General features: G+C 36.4%; 1 protein-coding gene across 2 annotated transcripts in view; it reads left to right on the top strand.

The window, feature by feature from the left end:
* UBTD2 (ubiquitin domain containing 2) overlaps nt 1-26,544 on the top strand; it is an 86,032-nt gene extending 59,488 nt beyond the window's left edge. For both annotated transcript variants that reach the window (XM_087924520.1, XM_026696374.2), the window contains exons 2-3: nt 2,065-2,301; nt 24,396-26,544. In XM_087924520.1, the coding sequence (XP_087780646.1) occupies nt 2,127-2,301; nt 24,396-24,793 (573 nt within the window). In that variant the 5' untranslated portion in view covers nt 2,065-2,126 and the 3' untranslated portion in view covers nt 24,794-26,544. The remainder of the gene's footprint in view (nt 1-2,064; nt 2,302-24,395) is intronic.
* The last annotated feature ends 1,032 nt before the right edge of the window (nt 26,545-27,576 follow it).

Below are 27,576 nucleotides of genomic sequence, written 5' to 3'. Positions count from 1 at the left end.
TCATAACAAACATCCTGGGATCTGCAGACATGTCCTACTTGACCAAAATCAGCATTAAAGATTCCATTACCAAAAAGGCATCAAATAATGATATTGACAAGAGGCTAACAAGACAGAACTGATTAAGAAAAATATTAATGCTTGTTCCAAGTATGCCCAAAAGTGAACCTTCCATTCAATAGTGGAACTATTGAGCTACATGAATATAATTATGTCTGATAGGAACACAAACATTGCATTCCACCATAACAACCTCATCCCAGCTGTTAAGCATGAAGTGATAGGATAGTATCATGACTTGGAGGTGTTTTGCTCCTCAAGTCCTTTAACATTTGCCATTATTGAAGGAAGCATAAAACTCCATTTTCGGTCAGAAAACTCCACTGGAGAACATACAAGCAACTCTGCAATATAATGGTTAAAGGAGAATAATGCATTATTTTAGAATGGTTAAATGACAGTCCAGACATAAATCTCACAAAAAATATTTTGGCAGATCCAGAACAAGCATTTTATGTTTGAAATCCTTCTAGTGTTAATTAAGTTGAAGCAGTTTGCCATGAAGGAATGGGCCAAAATTGCTTCAAAATATTGTAATGTGAGAGACTGATTACAAATTACAGGAAGCATTTGTTTGCAATTGTGGCAGCTGAAGAAGGTACAACCAGCTATCGAATGTAAGAGGAACATTTTCATACTGGTAAATGCATGTTGGATATTTTTTGATTATGAAATAAATGAAGCAAGCTCCACATTTCAACAGGACTCATACGAACTGATAAATTTTAGTAGTTGATATATATAATTGTTAAGTGGACGGAGTCCCGGTTAAGGAATGCAGTGTGCTTTGGGGTTGGGGGGAGATCCTGAGAGGCCCAGTGCAGGTCACACACAAGTGGAGGCTGAGTTGTGAACACGTCTTTCCACTCTGATGCTGAAAATCTTCTCTGGTGAACTCCCCTGGGGCACTCTCTGCTCCTTCATTGAAGTCTACTGCTCTCTGGCACTAAAAATCCTCCCTCATGAAATCGGGGCAAAATCATTTTTTCTGCACCACAGGGGGAATGGGGAGGCCCAGCATAGGCCATACACCAACATCTCTGGTCAGAAGGCTGAAAAGTCTTCCTGCCAAAATCCATGCAGACAGCATTGATTTTCCAGGAAAGCCAGCAAAGAAGCCAACAAATAGCAATCACATGATTGAGGGATGCTTGACAACTAGTTGTAAGTGCAAATGGGTTGCCAAATGCCCAGATTACAATCATGGCATCCTAAAAGATGTTTTGCAATGGGTCAGAAGTGCTTTATGGGTCATAAAGTATCCTTTCCAAGGGTATTGTTAATTCAAATGGAATGACTAAGCAAATAGTCATAACTTGAAAGGACGTACAGAAATTCAAAGAATCTGAAAGTGGGTGAATATTTTTTCATAGAACTGTTGCATTCTCTCCTCATGTGGAGAGCGGATCTGATGAATACGTTTCTGATTTTTTTTAAGAAGAGAGAAACAATGTTTCTGTGGATGAATATATTGAAAGTGCTTTATATTAAGAAACGCTTCTTAGCTTTTAATAAATTGCAGCTCCAGATTTGGTGGCATGTGATCTACAGAGGCTTATTTCAGTTCAAAACAAATTGGCCTCTGTAAGGCAGGGTAAGAAATGACAAACTGGAAATGAGAGATTGAATTAACAAAATTATGTAGGTTTTCCATTATATTCAAGATACGACAAGAGTTTTAGTGAAAAGCAATTTGAAAAAAAAAAAGTAATTCCAATACCATTTACATACATTTTTTTTGGAATATGATTTGGGAATTAATAAGCATATAAGATGTAAAGCAAGATATGGCTTTTTTATTTTATTTATCAAATTAGGTAATAACTCTATAGACAAATGAAGGAACCATCCAGCACAATACTATTGTAGATAAATAATTGAAATGAATAATAATGTGTACAAGAGCTGTTTAAGTGATGGACAAAAACTCAAAAACTGTTGCTTGAACATGACTATTCTGCCCTTGAGAAGAGAGGCTTTACTTCGCTCTTTCTTTTCATACAGTTGCCCTTGGCCGTAATCAGCCCCTGAAAAAGGAGAAACCGAAATGGAAAAGTGATTACCCCATGACAGATGGACAACTGCGTAGCAAGAGAGATGAATTTTGGGACACCGCCCCTGCTTTTGAAGGCCGCAAGGAAATCTGGGATGCCTTGAAGGCTGCATCACATGCGTTTGAGAACAATGATCATGAACTGGCACAAGCAATCATTGATGGTGCAAATATAACTTTACCACATGGTAAGTATATTCCTAATGGATGTAACTGTAGCACTTGTGAAGAGAAAAACACTATGAGAGAATTAGTGTAGCCCATGCTTCCTTTTTTGTTTTCTTGGCCTCCTAGACCAGTGATCGCCAACTGGTGGGCCTCAAGAAAATTTTGGTGGTCCGCAGAGAAATGTCACCCCCAGAGCACCCCCCAAAGCAATTAATCCAGGCTGTGCGGGAACACAAGGCTGCGCCAGGCACATGGCCCAGGGGAACCCTCCCCACCCATTCACTCCTTACCTGGTAAACTTGCCTGCTAAGTTGCTATTTTTCCTTTTTTTTCCTGACCATCAGCTGTTCTGCTGTGCCGGGAGATTTAGGTTAGCTAGAAAGCAAAAAATCATTAGATTTCTTGCTTTCTAGCTAATCTAAAAGCAGAGGAAAAACTTCCTTAGGACTAAAGCTTCTATTTTTCAGTGCAGACTCGGGTAGCCAATGGCAGATAGATAGATCTCTGAGTGAATCTGATTCTTTGAGCAACTCAATCTGCCTGCCTGCTTTGTCTAATTTGTAAATCTAAACTTTGTAAAAGTTGCTCTTTTTTTATAAAAAATTCAATATTTACATAAATATTTATAATATTTACATACAAGCCATACCCAGCCAGTCACATGACCACCAAGCCATGCCCACAAATTAGGCCACGCCCACAGAACCGGTTAAGAAATTTGAATTCCACCCCTGCCTCTGTGTGTTCGTGTGTGTGAGAGGAAGAGGGAGAGGGAGGGAGAGAGAGAAAGGTTAGATTAGATCTCTCTCTCTCTCTCTCCCACCAACGTCAGCAAGCCACCATCAGTCAAAATTCATATTAGTGGTCTGTGGGCTTTAAAATTATGAGTTTGGTGGTCCCTGAGGTCCAAAAAGTTGGCGACCCCTGTCCTAGACCACACTGGCTTAACTGAAACAACATAACCCCCCCCCCAAATGTTATTTGATATTAGCTTCCTTTCAGTTCATGTTATTAAAATTTACTATAAAGGTTTTTTTCCCCTAGCTTTGAAAAATTGTTGGGTTGTTAATATACAGTTGAACGAATACAATTCTGAACTTCTCCATTTTGCTTTGTTAGGCAGGAGGGAATGAGGGAGTTTACAGTGTGCTATGACATGTTTTCATACTTAGCCATCTGCCTGTCAACTGAAAATCACTTAAATAGTGAAGAAACTCTGTCTAAGGTAAAGGTGATTGAAAGTTGGTCAGAGTAATGAAATCTGAATCTGGGATGGATGGGTGGACTGACTGATTGATGAGGCTGGATTTTGGAGGTAAGCAAAGGAGTAAGGATTTTTGAAACATTACAAGACCATTAATGTAAATCCAGCTGGGTATAAATGCGTCTTTATAATTCACATATGTCCATGAGATCATAAGAAAAGCTCTCCTATCCTCCTTTTCCAAACTGGCAAAGATTATCAATGAGTCTTGGTCCTAGGATAGAGTATAATTTGCAGTATTATCCTCCGTGAAATTTGTCTAATCAAACTGTTCCAGTTTTGTTAAACTTTTTCATCCCCCCTCCCTGGGAAAAAGATCTCTATATCAGCAAATGTTTAACAGGATGAAATGCAGGATGAAGTTTAAAGATGCTAATATAGTAAATATTTTATAAGATTCTTCAGTCCATATTCTCGGGCAGTAACTGCAAAACATACCAGGGGGGAATTGTTTATTATGTTTTTCCCTTCCTTCATCGCACATTTTTAATGAGCATGTTTTGCACTTTTTTTATTTATTAACAATTCTGAATAAGAACACCAAAATCTTGCAAGATTGATAATGTCACAAGAGTTTTTGTTTTTATTACTATTTGCACCTGCAGTTCCTTTGCAAACCAGCAGTGGTCACCCTCTCATTTAGCTATATACTGCTTTTTACAAAAACTTTCCAAAACAGTTTACTAAAGGACATCCAATATGTATCATAAAGGTGTTTACAGTCTGTAATGGGAGCAGATTTTCTTATGTAGATCTTCCATTCTCAAAGGAGTTATTTCCCCTTACCTTCCACCTGATTAATTATTAGATTCTGTCTTGTGGAGTCCTTCTGAGCATGGTTGTTTGCTTCCAGATGTTTCATTACCCAACTGGGTAATATCAATGATAAGAACATCAGAACGAGATTTTTTTCTTGCTTGGAGAACAATCCTCCTTTTAAGTCCCAAAGAAGATCTCCTTTTTTAAATATATTTGGGATTTAGTCAGAAGAAAGGGATAGTTGTTTTGCGAATTCTTCTCCAGGCCCACATATGAGGTGCTTTACTTCTTCAGACATTGTGGAAATTCTGCTTTGGGGTATTCTGAAAGGAATTGTTTTTGTTTCTTGTTACTTAACCTTCACTGTGATATAAAACATTTAAGGGTTTTTTTTTTCTGAATTTGGAAAGCTGATTTACCATCATGCCCTGCATTTCAAGTAACAATGCCTCATTTTTACGGATTCTAATAATGTGGTATTAAGCCACAGAAGTACCATAGTAAAATTTATCAGAATTATCTGGCAATCAGCCAGTCAATCGTTGGTGAAATTCAAAATACTTTGTACATAAATAAATATATATGTTTGCAAGAATATTGGCAAGTGGAATGTGCAGAGTAAGACAGTGTATTTCGGTGGTGTCAGGTAACAAGAAATACGACTGGAGACCAAGGACAGGTCACCTTGGAGGGAATGCGCCCTTGGAATCTGGTATTGATCTTGTGTTTCAGGCTTTGAACTCAGTTTGTTTACCTGGACAGTAAATTTGTGGAGGCCCGGTTTTAGACTGCTGGTTTAAAGTCCAGATCAGCCTGTAATAAGGCTTGCCTTATTGGTGACTTGATTCTTGAAGAGAAGTCTAATCTCACTTGTATCACCAAGATGTAGCTGAGGGCAGAGGTGAGGTTCCTCTCTTAGAAATGTGCTTAGCTGGTTATCAAGTGAGGCACCAGCCTAGACTAGAGGGTAGGGAGGCAGTGTGGCTGTTGTCATCAGAGAATCTCTGATAACTTCCAGGGCACTGTTCCAAGAATGCCCTTTTTCTTAGGTTGGGCTTGAGGAACCAACTGGGATTGCTACTGTACCAGTCTCCCTGATGTGTAGCAACTTCTCTGCCTGATTTCCTGGACTTCACTGCAGGGCTGAAGATGGAGCTTCCCAGATTCATAGTTTTGGAGGACTTCATTCTGTGATCTCTAGGGTGTGGGGTAGGAGTTCATGGAATTGATGACTATCATGAGCCTGACCCAGATCATCTGGAGTCAAACAATCGATTTGGTGTCCTTGTCGGAATACTGCCTATATGATCTGGAATTGGTGGACCTATCCTACATCCCCTTGTCAAGGTCACATCACACCTTGGTGGCTTTGTGAGCTTCCTTGGAGCCTTACCTTCTCCCCAGAGAGGCAGGACCTACTAGATCAATCCCACCCCCCAGCAACTGGTGGACTCTGATGGGTTTCAAAAAGAGCTCAGTATCATAAGTGAAGATCTGCTATGTAGTCCTGCCAAATCCCTAGTTGTCATCTGGAATAGGGAGGTGACTGGGGCTTTAAACGGGATTGCACCCATGTGACCTCTCCCAACCCATGGACCTCAGGACCCCATACCCATGGCAAACAGAGGAATTGAGAGATATGAAATGGATGAAGAGACATCTAGAGCACCACTAGCAGAAGATGAAAAACATGCTTACCCAAATACAGGTAAGAACTGCTATCAAAGCCTACTTCCTGACAATTCAAAAGGTGAAACATGAACACTTCTCCACACTAATTGTGTCTGCAGATAATAATCACTTTCTTTAAGGTGACCTGCTTCCTTCTGGGGAAGGATGATATCTGGTGAATTAAGCAGTGTCATGACCTCCCTCTCACAATGCCTCGAGTCTGTTAAGAGCTGGATGGGAACAACAGGCTGAAACAGAGCCCTGGTAAGATAGAATGGAGCCGAGTTTGGGGTTCTTTGGTCCATGGAGAATCACTAACTTTGGTTTTGAATGAGGTTGCCATGCCCAGATGGACCCAGTGCACAATCTGTGGGTTCCCATGGATTCAAGAATCCTGCTCAGGGAACAAGCAACAACCACAGCCAGGAGGTGTATTTCTTTCAAGTGTAGGCTGTGCACCAATTACACCCTTCCCTGGACCAACAGATCATGCATGGCCATACCTTAGTCACCTCCTGTCTTGACTACTGTAATGCGCTCTATATGGGATTGCATTTGAAAAGTATTCAGAAACTTCAGTTGGTACAAAATGGAGAACCTGCATGGTTTTGTGCAAGTCTACATTTGCACATTTGGCACCGCTCTAAAGAGAACTGCATTAAATGCCGATTTGCTTCACGTCCAATTCAAGGTGTTGGTCATATCTTTAAAGTCCTAGATGGCTTGGGGTCAGGTTATTTGAAGGACCATCTATTCCCCAGTTATACCTCTCCAAGTCACCAGACCAGAGAGGTGAGGTATGTTATGTGTGTGTCCCCCCTCCCATATTAAAGAGGTCTATTTAGTGGGGCCAAAAAGAAGGCCTTTTCCATAGTGGCCCCTGTGGAAATAAGATTGGCCTTCACATTTTTCGAACTCCATGAAGGCATGGTTTCGCCAGCAGCCCTGGAAATTTTGTTTGAATGTAAAAGGGGGGTGGGGGGGTTACAGGTATGTTAAGTATATACCATACATATATACATACATACATACACACACACACACACACACGCACACACACACACACACACATTATATATATATATATATATACATATATATATATATACATACATACATACACACATACATATACAGTATATTACAAAGCCCAACATGTTTCTCTCTGTGTGTGTATGCATGCATGTATAAATATTTTTAAAAATCAGGATTTATTTACTTTTATTGATATAGATAGTAAGCATGCTCTTCTTTTTTTCTCATAAAACAAATAAGGTCAGAACTTTCCAGAAGAAAATTGTAACAATTCAGTGAATTACCTCTCATAACTTATAAATATTTAATTTAAAAATATTCTTTGACTTAAAATTCATAAGAATATTAATGTACATCACACTAATTGTGTAGTTATTTTTCAAGGTAAGCTATATTATGCGAAAAGTGGAAAGTGAATAAGAAATAGTAATCAAAAAACAAATTAAAGACGTGAAAATAAAAGAAAACATAGCTAAATCTAATTCATTAACATTAATAACTATTTTTGCAAACTATGCTTGCTTCTATATAACCATAGACATCACTTGCCTCTTCTGTCAACTTTTCACCTCTTTCTCTTTGAAGACCATGCCAAGTACATTCCAAGTCAAAAATTCCTTCACCATACATTTTTCTTAAAACTATGCACAAATACAATAGACTTTTCTTTTTCACATTTATACATTTGTACATTTGCAGGTTAGTTTTTAGTTGCTGGGGGATTTGAGCTGGAAGTTGTGATCTTGCTGTTTGGCTTCTAGTTCGTGGTCCTGCTGCATCTTCATAGTGGGTGTTGGTTTGCTTCATGTATGGCTCAGAGGGTTTGAAGTGGGTAGTGATGCAGCTGCGGTGCAGCTTCTGGTCCATGGTCGTTTCTCATTTTCTGAATGGGTGGGGGTCCGTTTTCTACATGGAAGTGTGGTGGTGGCATCTTGTGTGGCTCTCATGGGTGTGGGTCAGTGTCCTTCTTCATGTTAGGTACTCGTCTGTTCATGAGGTGGTTCCAAATGGCTGGAAGGCGGGAGGTGTCATCTCGTTTGTTCATGCTGTGTGGGCGTTTTTCTATCTCTATGGCTTCTCTGATTATTCTGCTGTTGAAGTGTTCGGTTTTGGCGATAGTTCTGGTATTTTTAAAATCAATTTCATGTCCTGTGGCTTTGAGGTGTTGGACCAGGGAAGAGGTCGTTTCTTCTTTTTTGATTGAGTTCTTATGTTCTTCAATGCGTGCGCTTATTCTTCTGTTAGTTTGTCCAATGTATGTGTTAGGGCAGGCTGTGCAGGGGATTTCGTATACTCCTTGGTTTTCTAATTCGATTTTGTCTTTGGGGTTTCTTAGGATGGTGGATATTTTTTTGTTTGTGCAGAATGCTGTTTTGATGTTGTGTTTTTGGAGGATCTTGCTAATTTTGTCTGTAGTGCCTTTTATATATGGGAGGAGGGCTTTTCCGTTTTCTTGTTCTCTGTCTTGGATTTTGGTTGGGGCTTCTTTTTGGATTAGGTGGGTAATCTTCTTTCTTTGGAATCCATTGGCTGTGAGTACGTTGGTGAGAGTGTGTAGTTCGGTTTTTTGGTGTTGTTCATCGGCTAAGCATTTTGTTCTGGAGATGAGTGTCTTGGCTACGGAATTGATCTGTGCTGGGTGGTGGTGTGAGACACACCATCTACCAGAAGAAAACACATACTAACCGCTATCTACATGCACTCTCACACCACCACCCAGCACAGATCAATTCCGTAGCCAAGACACTCATCTCCAGAACAAAATGCTTAGCCGATGAACAACACCAAAAAACCGAACTACACACTCTCACCAACGTACTCACAGCCAATGGATTCCAAAGAAAGAAGATTACCCACCTAATCCAAAAAGAAGCCCCAACCAAAATCCAAGACAGAGAACAAGAAAACGGAAAAGCCCTCCTCCCATATATAAAAGGCACTACAGACAAAATTAGCAAGATCCTCCAAAAACACAACATCAAAACAGCATTCTGCACAAACAAAAAAATATCCACCATCCTAAGAAACCCCAAAGACAAAATCGAATTAGAAAACCAAGGAGTATACGAAATCCCCTGCACAGCCTGCCCTAACACATACATTGGACAAACTAACAGAAGAATAAGCACGCATTGAAGAACATAAGAACTCAATCAAAAAAGAAGAAACGACTCTTCCTGGTCCAACACCTCAAAGCCACAGGACATGAAATTGATTTTAAAAATACCAGAACTATCGCCAAAACCGAACACTTCAACAGCAGAATAATCAGAGAAGCCATAGAGATAGAAAAACGCCCACACAGCATGAACAAACGAGATGACACCTCCCGCCTTCCAGCCATTTGAAACCCGCCCTCATGAACAGACGAGTACCTAACATGAAGAAGGACACTGGACCCACACCCATGAGAGCCACACAAGATGCCACCACCACACTTCCATGTAGAAAACGGACCCCCACCCATTCAGAAAATGAGAAACGACCATGGACCAGAAGCTGCACTGCAGCTGCATCACTACCCACTTCAAACCCCTCTGAGCCATACATGAAGCAAACCAACACCCACTATGAAGATGCAGCAGGACCACGAACTAGAAGCCAAGCAACAGCAAGATCACAACTCTCCAGCTCAAATCCCCACAGCAACTAAAACTAACCTGAGCACAACCAAGCCCCCTGGTGAACAGAACACGCCTCCAACCAATCAGAACACGGCCTAACCCCCAACCAATCAGAACACAGCCAAAACCCCCTACCAATGAGAACACACCCCACCCAATCAGAACACAGCCAAGCCCCCACCCAATCAAGTTCCACCCCACTGGCAGTTAAAAGGAGGAAGCAGCTGCAATCTCCATTACTCTGAGAAGCACAGAGCTTGAGACAGAAGCCAAGAAGATGATGAATGAGACTTCATCGAAACGTTGCCTAGATACTTCAAATCTTACGCGGGAGAAAACCCGAACAACCAAAGATCTACATATATATATATATACATACATACATACACACATACATATACAGTATACAACAGCCCAACATGTTTCTCTCTGTGTGTGTATGCATGCATGTATAAATATTTTTAAAAATCAGGATTTATTTACTTTTATTGATATAGATAGTAAGCATGCTCTTCTTTTTTTCTCATAAAACAAATAAGGTCAGAACTTTCCAGAAGAAAATTGTAACAATTCAGTGAATTACCTCTCATAACTTATAAATATTTAATTTAAAAAATATTCTTTGACTTAAAATTCATAAGAATATTAATGTACATCACACTAATTGTGTAGTTATTTTTCAAGGTAAGCTATATTATGCGAAGAGTGGAAAGTGAATAAGAAATAGTAATCAAAACAAATTAAAGACGTGAAAATAAAAGAAAACATAGCTAAATCTAATTCATAACATTAATAACTATTTTTGCAAACTATGCTTGCTTCTATATAACCATAGACATCACTTGCTCTTCTGTCAACTTTTCACCTCTTTCTCTTTGAAGACCATGCCAAGTACATTTAAGTCAAAAATTCCGCTTATCATACATTTTTCTTAAAACAACAAATACAATAGACTTTCTTTTTCACATTTATACATTTGTCAGTGATATGTTGAATATAAAGTATTTGATTTGCATGCCTCCTGCCTAGTTCAAAACCCCGCTACAGTTTTTTGGCTCAAATTACTCCTATCATAATCTTTTGATCAGAATTCTACCAAGCATTTTCCAAGACAGTTAACAAACTGATCCCTGTTTTTTGGTTGTTGTTATTTTTGCATTCTTTCACCTTACCATTCTTTTTTGTATAGGGGAACACAATGTCATTCATCCTATTCTCATGTAAAGATTTAATCTTCACAGTTGTGTTAATCAAATTACACTGGCATTCCTAAAGTAAACTAGATACATATTTTAATATTTTCTAGTTAACATTCTCAAAACCTACAGTCTTCATCATTTCTTTACACTTTACTATATATAGCATTAGTTTCATTCTGTTCATGAATTATTACTTCAGTTTCATCCCAAATAATTTAATCACATCTATTTTTAATTATAGTTGCCCTGCAAAAATACTTTTGTTCATTCCTGTTTTCCCATTTTCTTATTTTCGTCAAAACTACACTACATTTTTGCTTTTTTAAAATCTTAAATGTTTCTTTTTTATTACATTCTCCATAATTAGCATTTTTCCCTTTGTATGCATTATCTTTCTGTCATCATTAATTATATTAAATATTTCCATATCTGCATTATTTTTCCCATCCACAGCCTTTTTCACTGGAGAATAATTTGCATGTATCACCAGTTCATGTATTTCTGTGTTCACATGTACCTAAATGACACCAATTTATATTTTCTGGAATAAAGTTTAGCACTTTCATTTATAATTAAACATACCATCACTTCTGTACATGTACTTATCAGCTCTTTTTCACATGATCAGATCATCTTTATTCACATCTATTGCATTCTTCTGTTTCATGTTCATACATGATTCATTTTCATTTGTTAATTCATTCTATTGTTAATTCATGCTATTTACCTTCCACTCCTTTTATATTCAAAATTGCAAACTTCATAAGCCATCCTAATCACCAGACATGTCCACATTTATTGTCTTTCATGGGGACTTTCATGGGGTATAGAGAGAGTGAGCTACATGAGTCTTTACCTCTTAAATTATATTTATCCTCTTTTGAAGAAACATGTCTAAAGCTAACTATTTTATCTTGGTTTGTTCAGAGGAAGGACAGAGTAGAAGAAATAGAAATGTTTGCATCTTTAATAGCTTGGGAATGAGTCATATGAGGGATTGTCTCGTCCCAATCCACTAGAGCGGGGAGGCAAGGAATATTACAGGTCCCATCTACTAAGAAGGTACATCTGGTGGGACACAGAAGACGGGCCTTCTCCGTGGTGGCTACCTCCCTTTGGAAACTACTGTCAACAAACAATTGAACATTGAAAATCAGTAACTGGCAGGACAGCTCTAAATTAAGTTTCAACAACCTGGCCATTGATTTAATGTAGAACAACATGTAGTATTGTTAGGAATTTGGCAAGAAGAATAAAAGATAGTGATTCCTCGTGGATAGTCATAGAACTGCTTAGGAAGAAAATGGAATGTAAATATATCCTAAAACATGTTACAATAAATGACTCATTGATATTCATTCCTGTTATAGATTCTAAAGACAAAACATTGTTCTGGAAACTGGTAAATGCCAATTTGGGTGAAGCTAAGAACATTCTAGAAATTAGAATATCCAAAGAGGAAAGGGAGAACCATTATACTAGATTTTTTGCTCCCTGCCCCACTTCTGTTAGTTCTCCAATTAATCTAAATCCTAATGATGCTACATGCTTCTCCCTCCCACCCCAAAGAAGAAATCAAATCTCTGATCCTGGTACTGCCATTAGGCAAAGCCCCAGAAAAAGACTATATCCCTGATGATTTATTAAAAGCTAATATCACGTGGTAGAAACCTGTTTTGGTTAAGCTTTTTAATAATATTAATTTCTCTTATAAATCCTCTTATAAACTTCCCCAGGGCTGAAATATAAGAATAGTGATCACAATATATAGAGAAGGTAATGGTAGCCACTCAGGGAGCTATGGACAATTAATCTGTACAACTAAAATGTAAGCAAAATATCTAGCTAACAAATTAGAGAATTAGGTCATTGATAACAATGTGCTTAAGAGCAACAGGCAGGAATTTCAGCAGGACACTCAACAACTGATCATGGTTTGTATTGGATCATTTATAAATAAGCATGAAAAACATGCCAATAGGAAGGTGTTGATTCTGTTGATTAAAAACAAGCTACAAATTAAGTTATTATATTCCTGTTATAAATGTAGCCGGGCCACACCCTGTATGCCAGCTGCACAATCCACATTCTTCTCAAGTGAGGGATGCTCTTTGTTACAAACACAGATCAGATCTTCCTGCCCCTCCAAGTGCTGAAGATAACAACAGCTTGGTCCTTTTTAAAATGAAGGATATAATTCACGACAAACAGTGAGCCACATTGGAGAAGAATGCAGCTCACAGCCTCTGCATGAGGTTTAGAATTCCAAGGACGACCATGTAAGAGATAACAGAGAATCTTAACTGCAAGATTAATTTATTTCTATATGAGCAGATACGTTCAAGCAATAAATTTTGTACCATATTTTTATATCATGCTATTGTGTTGTGCTAAAGTGTAATGTTCTATTGTGGATGTGTGTGTGTACACACACACACACACACACACACACATACATATACATATACATATACACACACATACACACACACACACACACACATATATATACACACACATATGTATGTATGTATGTGTACATGTATGCATCTATGTATATGTATGTCAGAAAAATCAGATTTTTCAAAGTCAGCTTTGAATCATGCTTCAACTTAACGCATGAGGGAATTTTCTCCTTTCAGCTCCCTCCCACTCTTCATTCCTCCCATTCATTCCTTTTGTGACATGTATATAAATTGGAATCATTCCAGTGTCTTTTCAGAGATCTTTAACAGTTCTGTAGATCGGCACCATCTTGTGGACTCTTTGGAGCCTTGGTTTTTTTTTAATGTTTCCTGCTTAATTCAGTTACTAGCTACTGGATCCCCCTGATTTGAACAACTCTAACTTCTTATTTCAATATTGAATGTTTGCATTTTAATCTGTAAAGTTAAAGTTATTTTTTAATTTTTTTATATTTTTATGCTTTTAATAAAGTTTGATTTCATTTATTTCTTAAGAGATTGTTTTATTTCCCCAAGACAGAAGAAGGGGCTGTATCTTCTAGCCACATGCCTATGAGCCATGGGGCTTAGAGGAGATATTTCAGCTTTAATATTTTGACATTTAAATTTAGAAAGGTAATGCAGATTTTGAAACCTCTGTTTCACATTATAAGATTAAGGGGTAAGTGCCAGATGGGCACCCATTGGTAGATCGATGGGGGCAGCAGAAACTACATCCTACTTTCCCAATGCTGGACGTGAGGCTAGAATTCTGGGAGGAGAGACTTGAGACTACTACTCACAAACTCAAGACAACTGTTGTCCCATTTTTTGCTTTACTTAAACACATCAAGCTTGATTTCTGATATCCACATGTACAGTTTCATACAATTTTCTTGGCATCAGTACAGAATAGATTTTCCATTAACTTCCAGAAGGCTTTTAAACTTCCTAGTCTAGTCTGCAACCTAAGATTATCTAACTATCTGTTTCCAAATATTGTAGGATAGGGAGTGACTTCTCTCAGTCACTCTCCCATGGTCATTTCCTGCCTAGATTATTGCAACACCCTCTACATGGGGCTACCCTTGAAAAGTATCCAGAAGCTTCAGGTGGTAAGAATGTGACTGCACATGAAATTTCGGGCACTCCAAGGATGACACATATAACACCTTCACTGCATGAGTTGCACTGGTTGCTGGTTTGTTTCTGGGTCCAATTCAAGGTGTTGCTTATCTCCTTCAAAGCCCTACATGTCGTGGGGCCAGGATACCTGCAGAACTGTTTTACATTGACCCATCCCACCCACCCATGTTATGGATCCTATCAGTTTTGTCTGGCAGGTTCCAGGAAGAGAGTCTTCTCTGCTGCTACCTCCTTTTAGAATATCTTCCCCTGAGAGATGAGATGGGCCCCCACATTCCTGCTCTTCCAAAAGAGTTCAAACACCTAGATCTGCCCACTTGGGACTCTCAGAGAAGCAGACAAACTTGGAGTTGGTTAGCACCTTAGAGACCCACCCTCACCTTTTTAACTTTAATTATATTTTTCTTTTAACTGCCTCCTATTGAAATCTAATATTTTATGTAGTATTTATGTGTTCAATTTTACACTGCCCAGAGATGCTCTTTGTGTGAGATGGGTAGTCTCTAAATTTGATAAATATTATTGAATTTATATGGCCATCAGTCTCGCTGCCATAACTCTAGGCAGCTTACAAGATTGATTTTTTTAAAAGAAAAGCCCACAGAAGTCATTAAAAACATTAAAAATATAACTTATAAAAACCATTAAAATATTAACCAAGTCCAATCCTTTTTCTTTCCAAGATGAGCCAGAGGCTGCCATTGATCATTTCCAGCTTATTTTCTACCAAATAATTTCGATTCTATACTTATTCACTCAACCTCTCTGATAAATGTGTCTCTGAGCTTTATGTATCTTCTTCCAGCAGGTGAGATTACATTCCTTAGATGTTTATGAAAGAAAAAGAGTGCAGTCTCCAAAAACCTCAGCATAGCTTGTAAACACTCCAGTGTTATTAATGGAGAATGATAGAAGCAACAAAAAGTCCATAGATTTTATAATGATTGCAAGAAAAAGTATGTTTATGCAATGGAGATTCTTTAATACTGGGATTTCTCCAGGGTTCTTCACACTGTCAGAAATTTTTGATAACATGCTAAGCATCTAGTAAGTGATCAACGTCAAACTTTGCCTTTCTTCAAATAGCAAGTTGCTATTTTAGAAGTCAGGGATTTTTCTAATTCTTCTGCAGCAGAATTTCAGCTGTGCCTACCTTGCCACAAATCATAGCAGCTTGGCATTGTTACTGCAAATTGATGGCAACTAAGAGGGAGTTCTGGAGAGACATGAATATGGGAAGACAGGAGGCAGGCCATCTGCTCTACATTGCTGACTCCTGCAATAAAGTTCAGGTATTGTCAAAGTGACAGATCTGGTCATTGTATATCAAACTGTTGAATTTTTAAAATAATACTATTCACAAGTTCAGATTTTAACCATGTTGATGCAGGATTTTATTATCTACCTTGAGCATTGTCTTAAATGGAAAGTGAGTTATAGTAATTAAAATATGTAATTTACTATGATGGAGATTAGGAAAAGGAATTGATATTCCTAGTTATTTTTTCTATCAGTGAGCTCTAAACAGTTCTTACTGGGTTTCTGTTAGGCTAGTTGGAATCCTGAGACAAACTTTATTTTGTTGCACTAATATGAAATAAAATAATAAATGGTTTCATTAATATTGTTTATTTTTGAAATAAAGTGCACACAAGGAATATTTCTCTCAATGTTATACTGAATAGTATCAATGGGTCTTAATAATTAAAATTAGACTTTAATAAAAATGCTGAAATTCTACAGAGATTTCATGAATAGTTCTGATATTTTTTAAACTTTATCTCATGATTTGTACATGCAGTTTGTAAGGTTTATAGAGATAAATCTTCATTTGCTTCCTCTTAAGATAAATGATGGGTGATTGTCCTTATTTGGTTGAATGATCACAAACTTAATTTCATGTAAATTAATTATCTGAAAAGAACCGGAATGTGCTTTAAAGATTTTTGGGTTGATCTTCCATGATATAAACAGAAGGGTGGGGGGAGCTTAATAAAATGGCACAGCTGTTAGCTTTTGAAGCTGATAATATTGCACTAATATCCTGCCAGGGAAATTAGATGTAGCAATCTGAATGATAAATTCCACACAAACTGATGTAGAATTAATTAGATATATATTTGCATATTTTGTGAGCATGCTCATAAAACATGAGGTGGGAAAAGTTGCTCCCTGCTGCAAACAGAAAGCCCATCTTCTGACATCCAGCCGTGGTGGGAATGGGAGCAATTTACTCTTTTTATTGCACACAGGAATTTTAGTTTGGTTTAACAGTGGTCCCAGGAATTAGGAAATGTTGTTCTGAAATTCATTCTCGATAGATAAATACACAGCACTAGATCTAGATTAGATCTGATAAAAGTCTATAAACTGCTGGATTTGTAAGCAAATTTGGTGATTATGAGTTTTGGCGGTTTTATTCAGAATCAAACTATTTGTTAGAATGCCAGTACTATACAGTGGACATCTTAAAACCAGTGAAATATGTACTGAAACGAATTATTTAATAACAAATACATTAGAACTTCAGACTAAAAAGGCTTTATGTACCAAAGAACTATTTTATAACAATGGATCGGCATACACAGTTCTGTTTTTAATGGTTGAATTTTGATTTTAATTTAATTTAAATCTCCATTGATTTATAACAATATGGGCAACTTTTTCTCTCTCACACAAGGGCTCCATTTTTTTTTTTTGTTGGAGGATGCATAATAAATGGTACTGAAACTTCAAAGCTTTCAACAAACCAAAAAGAGATTGGGAAACCACTGCCATGCTTATATACAAAAGTGTGTTTTGCACCTGGATATTTATAAAGAAGAATTTGTGAATTACTCTTCCTTTACTTTCATGATGTAAAGTTATTGCATTATTACAAATTGTGAAGTGAATCTGACTTATAACTTGTAAAACTCATTTTCCATAATACATCTCAGTTCTAGAATAGTGGTCTAGAATACCATTGCAGCAATGGGAATTTGTTCAGAGAAAATGGGGAACAAAACCTGGAACACCACTTGAGAAGTGGTGAGATTTCAGTGTGTGGCCATTTGTCAAGCTACACAGTAATAAGGGGATAGGTTAGCAGTGGCTGATGATTTCTGGTGTGGCATACAAATCATACATCTAAATCTGTAGAGCATCTGTAGAAGTGTATGTGTTAGGGAAGTTTAGTATTTTATCAATATTATTTAAATTTATAGTTATTTAAAATGAAAAGTTTTGTTTCATGGTAAGAGAAAAGCCTAAGATATGTATCTTTTAATAAATGATTAGTTGCACAAACCTAATCCTAATCATTTTATTCTGAGATGGTTTGCCAAATTCATTTGTTGTGATATCACAAGTTGGAGGATTCCTGCTTAAGTAATGGACCCCCAACATTGCAATAGAACATTACTTGCTGCATTGATTAAATAATTCTTATGTGGTATCTCTGTTAACTGCAAAACAAGATTCAGCCTAGAACTGTGACATGTTTTCAGAAGTCTTAGAATATTGCTGACTTTCATTTCAGCACTGTTTAAGAACTGTCAGAAGTATCCTTATAGTAATGAGAACTTCTGCTAGTATCTCTTTTCTGTTATTGGTACTCAAGCAATAAATTCCATGGGAACTGTCCCAGCTGTGGTACCCAAATGCAAAGCTTCCCCTCTTTCCTCTTTCAAGAGGACAAAAAAATAGAATTGGCATTCTTCTTTTCTCCAATTATCATCAATGCAGGAAAAATAAATTAAGAATAAGTATTAGGAAATCTGTCCCCTATATTTATTTCTAAACAGTTACAAGCTGACAACTCTGTCATGGATTGTGTTTTTTTAGAATAAATTGCAGACCACCTTCTCTCAGCAAACTGTTAAGACATATATGGAAGAGGATGAATTGGTGGAACTAGTCTTACTAGTTCCTTCCTATTTCATGAGCCTTAGTTTTCAGCCATAGTAGTATTCTAACCCCTTCCTCCAGTCCCTTTTCTTATAACTCATAATATTTTATAATCTTACGACAACTATAATGACTTGGTGTAATGGCCAGGCACCTAAATTTTGTTCACATGACTGCAGAGGTACTGCGGTGGCTGTACATTCAATTCAAATTGGAATCGCAAGTCCCTTTGTTGAGCATTCTCATAATTTTAGTCACTGAATGAAGTCAAGGACTGTCTGCATTTCCCCCAATATTTTATTTCTTGTAATACCAGTCACACTTAAATAAGAAGGAAGGAACTTGGGACTGCAGGATCTTGCATCAGAAATACAGAGAACAAGAAGAAGAGAAAAGTGACTTTTGCTTAGGTTCACCCTGATATGAGCCAGAGACAGTTTCATAACATAGGTATTTAACATAGGTAGTTACACGGGACAAAGTTGTGAGCTATATAAGCATAGACGTCTCTTGTTCTTCACAACCAATTGAACAAATCTCATTTATCTTGAATCTAGTTAAATGAATTTAATGCATTTTTTGTTTCTCTCAGTGTCCTCAAACATCATTACATTTTATAATTTATGAACATCATTATTTTATAATAAGCTGTGAACAGGAAAGCACTACAGAGAGTGATTAATTCAGCACAAGAAACCATTGGTTGCCCCCTAACACCACTGGATGATATCCAGCAGAGTAAGGAAGATACTTTACACCCTAGCCTCTTTTCACTTTTAACATCGGGCAGACACTGAAGTATAGCCAGCCAGACAAATAGGTTTAAAAACAGCTTCTACCCAGGAAAGTAAACACAATATAGCACCACAAACAGATTAATATAACGAATTTCACTGGTGCCAGTGTAGTGTATAATATGCATATACCATGATATAAGATCATACATCAGAGTAATATACATGTTGCACAGAATATGATGTACATATGGAAACGTATGACTAGTCTTCTTTCCTAACTACTTGTATAAGGATTATTCTTTATATTATTCATGTTGTCTTGTATTCTTGTATGGACTGCATCAGTAGAGGATAAACCAATTTTGTTGTATAAAAGATATACAATGACAATAAAGGCTTTGAATTTGAATGTAATTAGACCTAAAGATTTTCATCAGTTGATATATGTACTGGATGATCATTCTTCTGTCTTGTAAAAACAGGTGGGATAATTTTCATAATGCTAAGAAAATAAAATATACCATAATACGTGGTTTATATTATAGTCTATAACTAATCAGTTGTTTCTAAGCTTTTGGGATGCTGCTAGTTTTTGTCGTGCTTTTTATAATCTTAAATGTTTATGTGAAGCCTCAAGATACATGATATATAGAGTGGCTATACAAGTTGTTGCCATTTGTTTTTGCATTTTTAATAAATATCTTCCAGTTGCTTTTTTTCCTTTGAGTTCTTAATATTTAAAGTGTCACATTAAGAACTTACTTCAGTATTGCAAAGATTCAAGTTGATTCTATAAATGTCACATCCATCAGCTATTGAAAATGCAAATTGGGTTTTGCTTTTCTTGGTAACATTTATTAAATTTCAATTGAGCAACATAGGGAATTAGTATTTTCAATTCTGGGAAAGGATTGCAAAAACCTAATGTTTGTCTTGTTTTAATATATATTTCTTGAAATTCTTTTCCAGAAAGAAAGTATGCTCACCTAAAGACCTGCTGAGTATTGAACTTCAGCCCTACTTTATTTGTTATTTGTTACATTTTGCATTTTTCCCACAGTATTATTTTATTATTTATTTGTTAAATGTATTTGCTGCCTATTTTTCCTTGAGGCTAACTCTAGGCGGCTTACAACAATTTAAAATTTTTTAAAGGTGTTAAACTTGTAAAATTATTTGGCATTTTTGGTGACTTAAATGTTTAAGTTGATGAGCCAAAGAGCCTCAAATGAAATAATTGAGGAAATTCAAAAGACTAGATTATCATGCACAACTTTGAAGCTCCAGCATACTTTTCAAAATTCAGGGTAGCTTTATTTTGAATACAGTAGTAACAAATCTCACTAATTTAGACAATACCTTCATGATAGGTATTCTTATTTGTTTTATTAGGAATTTAACATAATGTGGTGACCCCCTATTTACTTTATGGCCTGGTCTGTTCCACTGTGCTGTGAATAGCGAAGCCTATTCAGTCATTCATCAACAGAAATATTTAAAACCCCAGATAATAATGCAATAATAAGCAGGCCTTGTGTTAGAGTTAATGGCATTGCTATCGTATGATCATCATATTGTCTCATGCAAGATATTTTAAAACAAGCAAGAGCAAAATTTCATCTCTTTAGAAACAGAGCAGGAAAGAAACCAGTTTGAAAACAGTATTAGAATAGTCTTCCAATAGTGATGAAATATCTTGCATCAATAGACTAATACATCAAATAATACATATATAATAAATACAGTACATTAAACATAGTCTTTGACTTACTATTTTTTCAGCAACAGTTTAACATTATTATGTTAAACAGTATAACATTATTATGAAAGTATGATGAATATGACCAATCCTCTGAGTTCTTTCCATTGCAACATTCGCATGGTGCTTGGCAACTGTCTTGCATTTGCAATGTGTTGCAATCCTCTTCAATCGTGTGATATCATGCCATCCACAGCCTTCCCTGTCAGCTTCCCTAGAAAGTCAATGGTAAACTGGCAGGGAAGGTCACAATTTGTTGTAATAAATCCCTCCCTGAATCTCTCTGCTCTTTTCTCTCACCCTTGTGCACCCTCCTCAATTCTCACTACATCTCCCTTGCATCCCCTGTACACTCCCCCTGAGCCTTGCCATGGCTCCCTCATGCTATCCTCTCACACACTCCCTTGCATTTTCCTCTACCTTCCACCTAGCATTTCCCATTTATCTGCCTGCCAGCCTCATTGTTAATTGCCCGGGCCTTGCAACTTTCTGCCAGTTTCTCCATTAACTTCGTTGTGGAAAGTCAGCAGGAAATTGTCTCACCTAACTATTATGGCATTCAGTTTACAACTGCATTGCTTTTTTTAAAAAAATAAAATTTTATTTTGAGTTTTCATGAAACAAAACATAAATAAAACATATTTTTTAGTGAACAGTATGGTTCCAGGTTTTTACATCTCTGTACAAATACAATCTCAGTTACATATTCATTTTTCATATTTAAATTAATATCATTACCTCTACTTTATATATTCTATATTAATTTTTTCTCAAATACTTCCCTCGGGCTTATTTCATAGCTTTCCCATTCATTTAGTCTATTTCATTTCCCTTTCAAAAATTTTCATACCTTCCTAATAATTGTACTTTTATCTGTCCTGTTTACAATTTCATCATATATTCTTATTTTATCATTTCCACAAAATTCCTCCTCATTTCAAACATTACAAAACAAGGTTTCCCCTTTAGTTACCAACTAGAGTATGCCACCTTCATATTATTTCCCTTTCAAATCCCATTAATCTTTCAACTTTTAAATTGTCCCCTTAAACATTTATAACATTCAACTCCTAATAGCTATATCATAATATATATCACTTTTCAGTTGGATTCCGCATGGTCCCTTCCCCTTAAAATACCTCCCATACACTTTAAACTTCAAAATAAGAAAAAGAAATTAATCTATTCAAATTCATCCTAGAAACTAATATTGATCTCAATATAAACATTCTCAAAGTTCATTTCAACTATATAGGTTATTAAGAATAAGTAATATACATATTTTCATACATCTCTTTTTCCCTTATAGTCTTTTTACAATAATCCTCATAATTCATTTCAATTAGATTCCATTTATTAACTAGTAAATTTCTCATATTTTTCTCCCTTTCATCTTTATTTTATTTATCCCTATATTTAATTTAACTGTTAACAAGCGTTCCATTAATAAACAATACCAGCTTCAACCTTCCACTTCCAGTAATAAACTACGTAGAAAATAGGAAAATATATGTTATTAAACATATATTTTCCTATTTTCTACATAGTTTATTATTTCTAATGTATTTATACTATCCCTTGTCACCTTGCAGAATCCTCTCTCTTGGCTTTTTTTTTAACCATTGTCTCTGTGTCTTTTAAATAAAACATTTCCTTTTATTTTTGTTAGGTTTCAATTGTTCTTTACTTCCTGATTCTGTTTCTTGTAATTTCTTTTACCCTTTATTTTTCCCCTCCTTTTCTCACTCCAGTTTTTGTCCCCCTCCCTTTTTAAAGCTTCCATCTGTAATCCTCTTTTCTACTTCTTCCTTACATTTTGTTTAGTTTTCAATCTGTTCTCTTTTCTAATTACTTCCTCTAATCCCCAAGTTTTAATTCCCTTTTTTCCCCCTTTTTGTTTCAACCCTCATTGTTCCATTTGTTTGTTAAAGATGGCCTCTTCTTTATTCAGCTCTTCATCTTCTGGTACTCCTTGTTGTTCCTCATGTTCTAAAACCACCATTTCTAAAAATTGTAACGCAGATCCAAACAATTCCCCTTTCTTTTGCAGCTTTTCTTTCATTTTTTAAAATTCCATTTTTAGTTCCAGAAAAAGTTCTGCCATCTTTGAACACTTCTAACCAGCACTTTAAAGCAACCAAAATATAAAAAATTATTTCCCACAGTTATTTTTAATTAGTTCATCTAGCAATCCAATAACCAAAATTTCCAAAATCACCAGATAATCCCAGAACAGTTTCTTCTTACTTCTTTCTTTGTTTCAAAGTTCAATGCTTCACTTTCACTTTCTGGAGGCTCTATTTTATTGTAGCAAGGTTTCACTTTGTATCCTTTAAAGATCCTTTAAAAATTCACAATTAATTCCTTTTACCACCAGGTGGCACTCTCTGCTATGTCCAAATTCCACCCTTTTTCTTCCTTTTTTTTTTTTGTCTTTAATGGCTTTTAAGTTTCAAAATTCTTTATTTTTCCTTTGACACATTCAAGTTCAGCTTTAGATTTGCCTATTTAGTGTCAAGATCATTTTGAGCAAAAAACTTCCAACAGGCTTCTCTTCTGAAGTTCAAAGCCACTTTCAGCTATCAAATTTCCCCCTTTCCCCCCCTTCTTTTCTACCGCCACTTTAAAAGTCTTTCTTTAAAATTCTTGATTATTTTAATTCTGGGGTACCTTGTATTTAGATGTTACTACTGCTTAGCCTGGTCATTCAAACTGTCCTCTTCTTCTCCACTCCTGCACCCTGTTATTCGATCTTCGGGGTGGCCATCTTGACCACCACTACTGCTACCTTCAAAGAGGAGTAAATGCCAAGCCAAGGAGGGGAGATGTGGCTCCCCTCAACCCAGCTGGCAGTCTCCCCCTTCTTTGCCACCTCTATGGAGTGGCCTCAGCCCCAAATCCAGTAGATCGGGGCCCTCTGGCAGAGAGCACAAACCGAAACTGCAGACGATCGCGGATTTTGGTCCGTTGCCGAAGAAGCCTAACCAAAAGGTGGTTTGCTTAGAAACAGGGGTTTCGGTCTCAAGTGTTATCGTAAGTCGAGAACTACCTATATCCTTTTTAGATGGTACAATAATTTCAAATACTTCAGCATTGTGAAATGTGACCTATTTTTCTGTATATGTAAATCAGAGCCTGATATAATCAAGCTTTCAGTGATAGGCCACCACTTAAAATACATAAAGAGTGTTCTATCACATAGATTATCTGTAACTGATAATACTGTGCCTATTTATATCCTCTGAATATGATAAAATACTCCTGTGATGCTAAAAGCAAATTAAAATAACCTGTGTAGGTGAACAAGGTTTGAAATTAATGTATCATGTGCTCTAATACCACTGGTGTACAAAGGTTTGTACTTCCTCTACATTCATTGCTTACAACTTGCCACTGATAAATTAATCTTTTTTCCTTCCAAAAATAGCATATACATACACTTTAATACTAGAAAATGTTTTTACTTCTGAAGAGGATGAAGGATAAAAGTTGCTTGCTATATGTTGTGCCAAGTAATTCGAGAAATGCAACTTTGGTTTAATTTTTTTAAAAATGTTATTTACTCAGTTTTCCCCCTTTCTTCTAAAGGTGCTCTGACAGAATGCTATGATGAACTGGGAAACAGATACCAGCTTCCTGTCTACTGCCTTGCCCCACCCATCAACATGATAGAAGAGAAGGGTGACCTAGAGACTCTGGATTTTCCAGATCCACCGCCTAACTCCGGTCATGAATGCCAGCTTCGTTTACGTCTCTCAACAGGCAAAGACCTCAAACTTGTGGTCCGCAGTATGGACACTGTGTATCACATGAAGAGGCGACTACACACAGTGGAAGGCGTAGAACCTAGAAGTCAGCGATGGTTTTTTTCAGGCCGGCCACTCGCAGACAAAATGAAACTGGAGGAACTGAAAATACCAAGGGATTATGTGGTACAAGTAATTGTGAGCCAGCCCTTAACAAATCCTGTCTTGGTGGAGAACTGATTTTTGCCTATATGCCTCTTCTTTCTTTTCCCTGCTCTTCTATCATGTGGGGACTTTTTCACTTTCCATTCTCTCCTGCAAATGGTTTGGTTCCAAGCAAAGGCCAGCAAACACTCCATCTGTGATGGAATTTAGGTAAAAACATACATGAGCAAATATATGCACACACAAACCTTACGTATAAACACACAGTCCCTGTTCCTAAATTATCCTTGGAGGCTTTGTTCAATTTAGTATTTCTTGACACCACTCTTAACAAAGTAAATGGAAAAATGCTTGCGATAGAATGAGCCTGAAATTCAAGGTTGGTAATGCTAAAACTGTGCTTTGAACTGTAAGTGATGTATTGATCCATGAAGGTGAAAAGCACTTTTTAAAGGATTAAACCAAATGGAACTGTTTCATGAAATCAGTGTCACTTATAGTTCAGCTGATCATTGTAGCTCCCCTGGCTAATCTAGCATGCTGTGATAGTTGTAGGGGTTCTTTCTATTAGGGTTTTATTTACTGGCTCAATAAGACTCCTGCTTAATTGCAAGTAGCAAAGAACTAGAGGTACACTCCAATAATGGTATATTCTCAAATTCAGGTTTTACTACATTTTGGTACATTCCAATTTAGCAACAATTTGCTAGGGCTGACTTCAGGGTGTATAAATACTGCCATCTGACAAATTAGGCAATAATTTATTAAATACATAATTTCTTGTCTACTGTAAGCTGTCCACTATAAGGAAACTTGCTGTACAAATCTCTGTCACCAATAAAAGGGCCTACCAATAATTCTACACTATTATGATAGATGAAAAATCAATTATTCAAAGTTTACCAGTTTGAAAATATTAAAGGCACAGGACATCTTTTATTTAATATGTTCAGCTCTGATGTTTAGAACAATAATTTTGAATCTTCTTTACCCTCAAAAATAGCAATGAACTAATTAGGAAAAAAGCACAAGCTGGTTTCATACACTTTTCTAATAAGAGTTCGACTTGCTTGATAGCATTTTTACCCACTGATATTTGTATTTTCTTGCCATAATCAAAGCTGAGGTTTTTATTCCTACTCAGATTAAATATACATATGTATGTATGCGCACACACTCAGACACACATACACTGTCATTGTACACAGAATGAGAGAAAATTATGAGAAAGGATTGGAAAAAAAAACCCTCACTAGCAGGTGAAAATATTACTAGCCTGTATAGCACTAGATCTTTCCAATATACCATTAGACCCATAAGTACATTTTAGGGATTCTGCATTGCATGTAGAATTATGTTATTTTCCCTGAATTCCTAAGTAAGTTATAGAGATGGAAGCTTGCATTAAGACTGGGTTAATTTAGTTTGTAAAAGCAGCATATATACCCCATAAACATTTAAATAAGAGAGCATCTTTCAAGTGCTCTTAACTTCCATGACACCTGTTCATACTTATGCATTTAACAGTGTATAAAGAGTGCCTGTGGCAAATAGATTATAACTTTTTATAGTTGATAGGTTTTAAATGATGTTGTCATTTATCTAGACCTCAGTGTGAACCTTAGCAATATCATACAGGATTTTTCCCTTTAGAATCTGAAGGTAAGACATTCTTTAGGGGAGTAGGTACAGTATATCCTTTTAAGAGTGTTTTGAGCGACATTAGTAATGATTCTCTCTAGAATAATAAATACATTGGAGAATGGCACTGATAAAATGTATCAGAACAATGGGCATATTCATTAAATATATTATTTTAAAGTGGGGCCTGTCTTTGGGTCTGCTCCTTGATTCTGATATGGTCATGTGCTTGATAGTAATGTCATTATTTCTGATACGTTTGCTGGCTAAATACCAAATCTAATTTATCTTTCTTTACGCACATGGACCTTACAGTTACAGAACTTCCAGTTTTAATTAAACTGATTTTTTTTAAAAAAAGATACAATGTGCATTATCCCGATTTTTTCAATTGGAAATCAGTTTTTATATTTACATGAATGTATCATGCATCACAACTATAGAACTCTTCTGGTTGTTGTCTATTACTGTTTGATCTAGATTAGGGTCAGTTAATAATTAAAATGTTTTTATAGAAATATTCCATAAACAATAACTGTTTTCAAATTGTTAAGTTTCCCATTTTCTGAAATTGTTGTTGGTGTCCCATTAATATTAAGAGCCCAACAGGCATTGAATGAATTCAAAATCCTGCATATCACTAGGGGTATTTTTTAATATTGTGACTAAATGAAGCAAAGTCTGGATGTGCTTTAAGTGAAATTTAAATTTCTACAATGTTAGAATTTTCATTTATTTGGGCAGTGCCTGAATAAGGAATATGCACTACATAATGTGCAAGTTACAGGATTATACATCAGGAAAACTATGACAAAGGAAAAATTGTAGCTATTAAGGAAAAGGTGAAAGTATATATATGATGATTTTTGTAACTAGTACCCTTTTTATGTATTAACCACGTTTATCAAATTAAGTTTCCTGATTGTCCCTCAGTGAATTATATTTACAGTACTCTTGCCACAAATATGGGGATGGGGTGGTGGAATCAGCACAAAGGGAGTGAGCACCAGCTTCTTCCTGTCAACTGAATTAATAGGTAAATCGAAAGAGCCAAGGAACAGCCTCTGCTTCCTTTCCTTTTTCTCTTCATTGAGATAAGAGAGCTGTCCTGTTATTCAGAGAAGGAAGTTGATGCTTTTCAGTGTTGATGCATCAGAATTCAATTGTGGATCTTCAACAGCTGCCCAAGAATGCTGGCCATTATGATTATAGACCTT

The sequence above is a fragment of the Pseudonaja textilis genome, chromosome 2, assembly GCF_049901715.1.
Source record: "Pseudonaja textilis isolate UNSWEBS1 chromosome 2, rPseTex1.2, whole genome shotgun sequence".
Taxonomy (NCBI): Eukaryota; Metazoa; Chordata; class Lepidosauria; order Squamata; family Elapidae; genus Pseudonaja; species Pseudonaja textilis.
The sequence above is the reverse complement of the archived record's forward strand: the minus strand, read 5'-3'. Positions and strand labels throughout refer to the sequence as shown.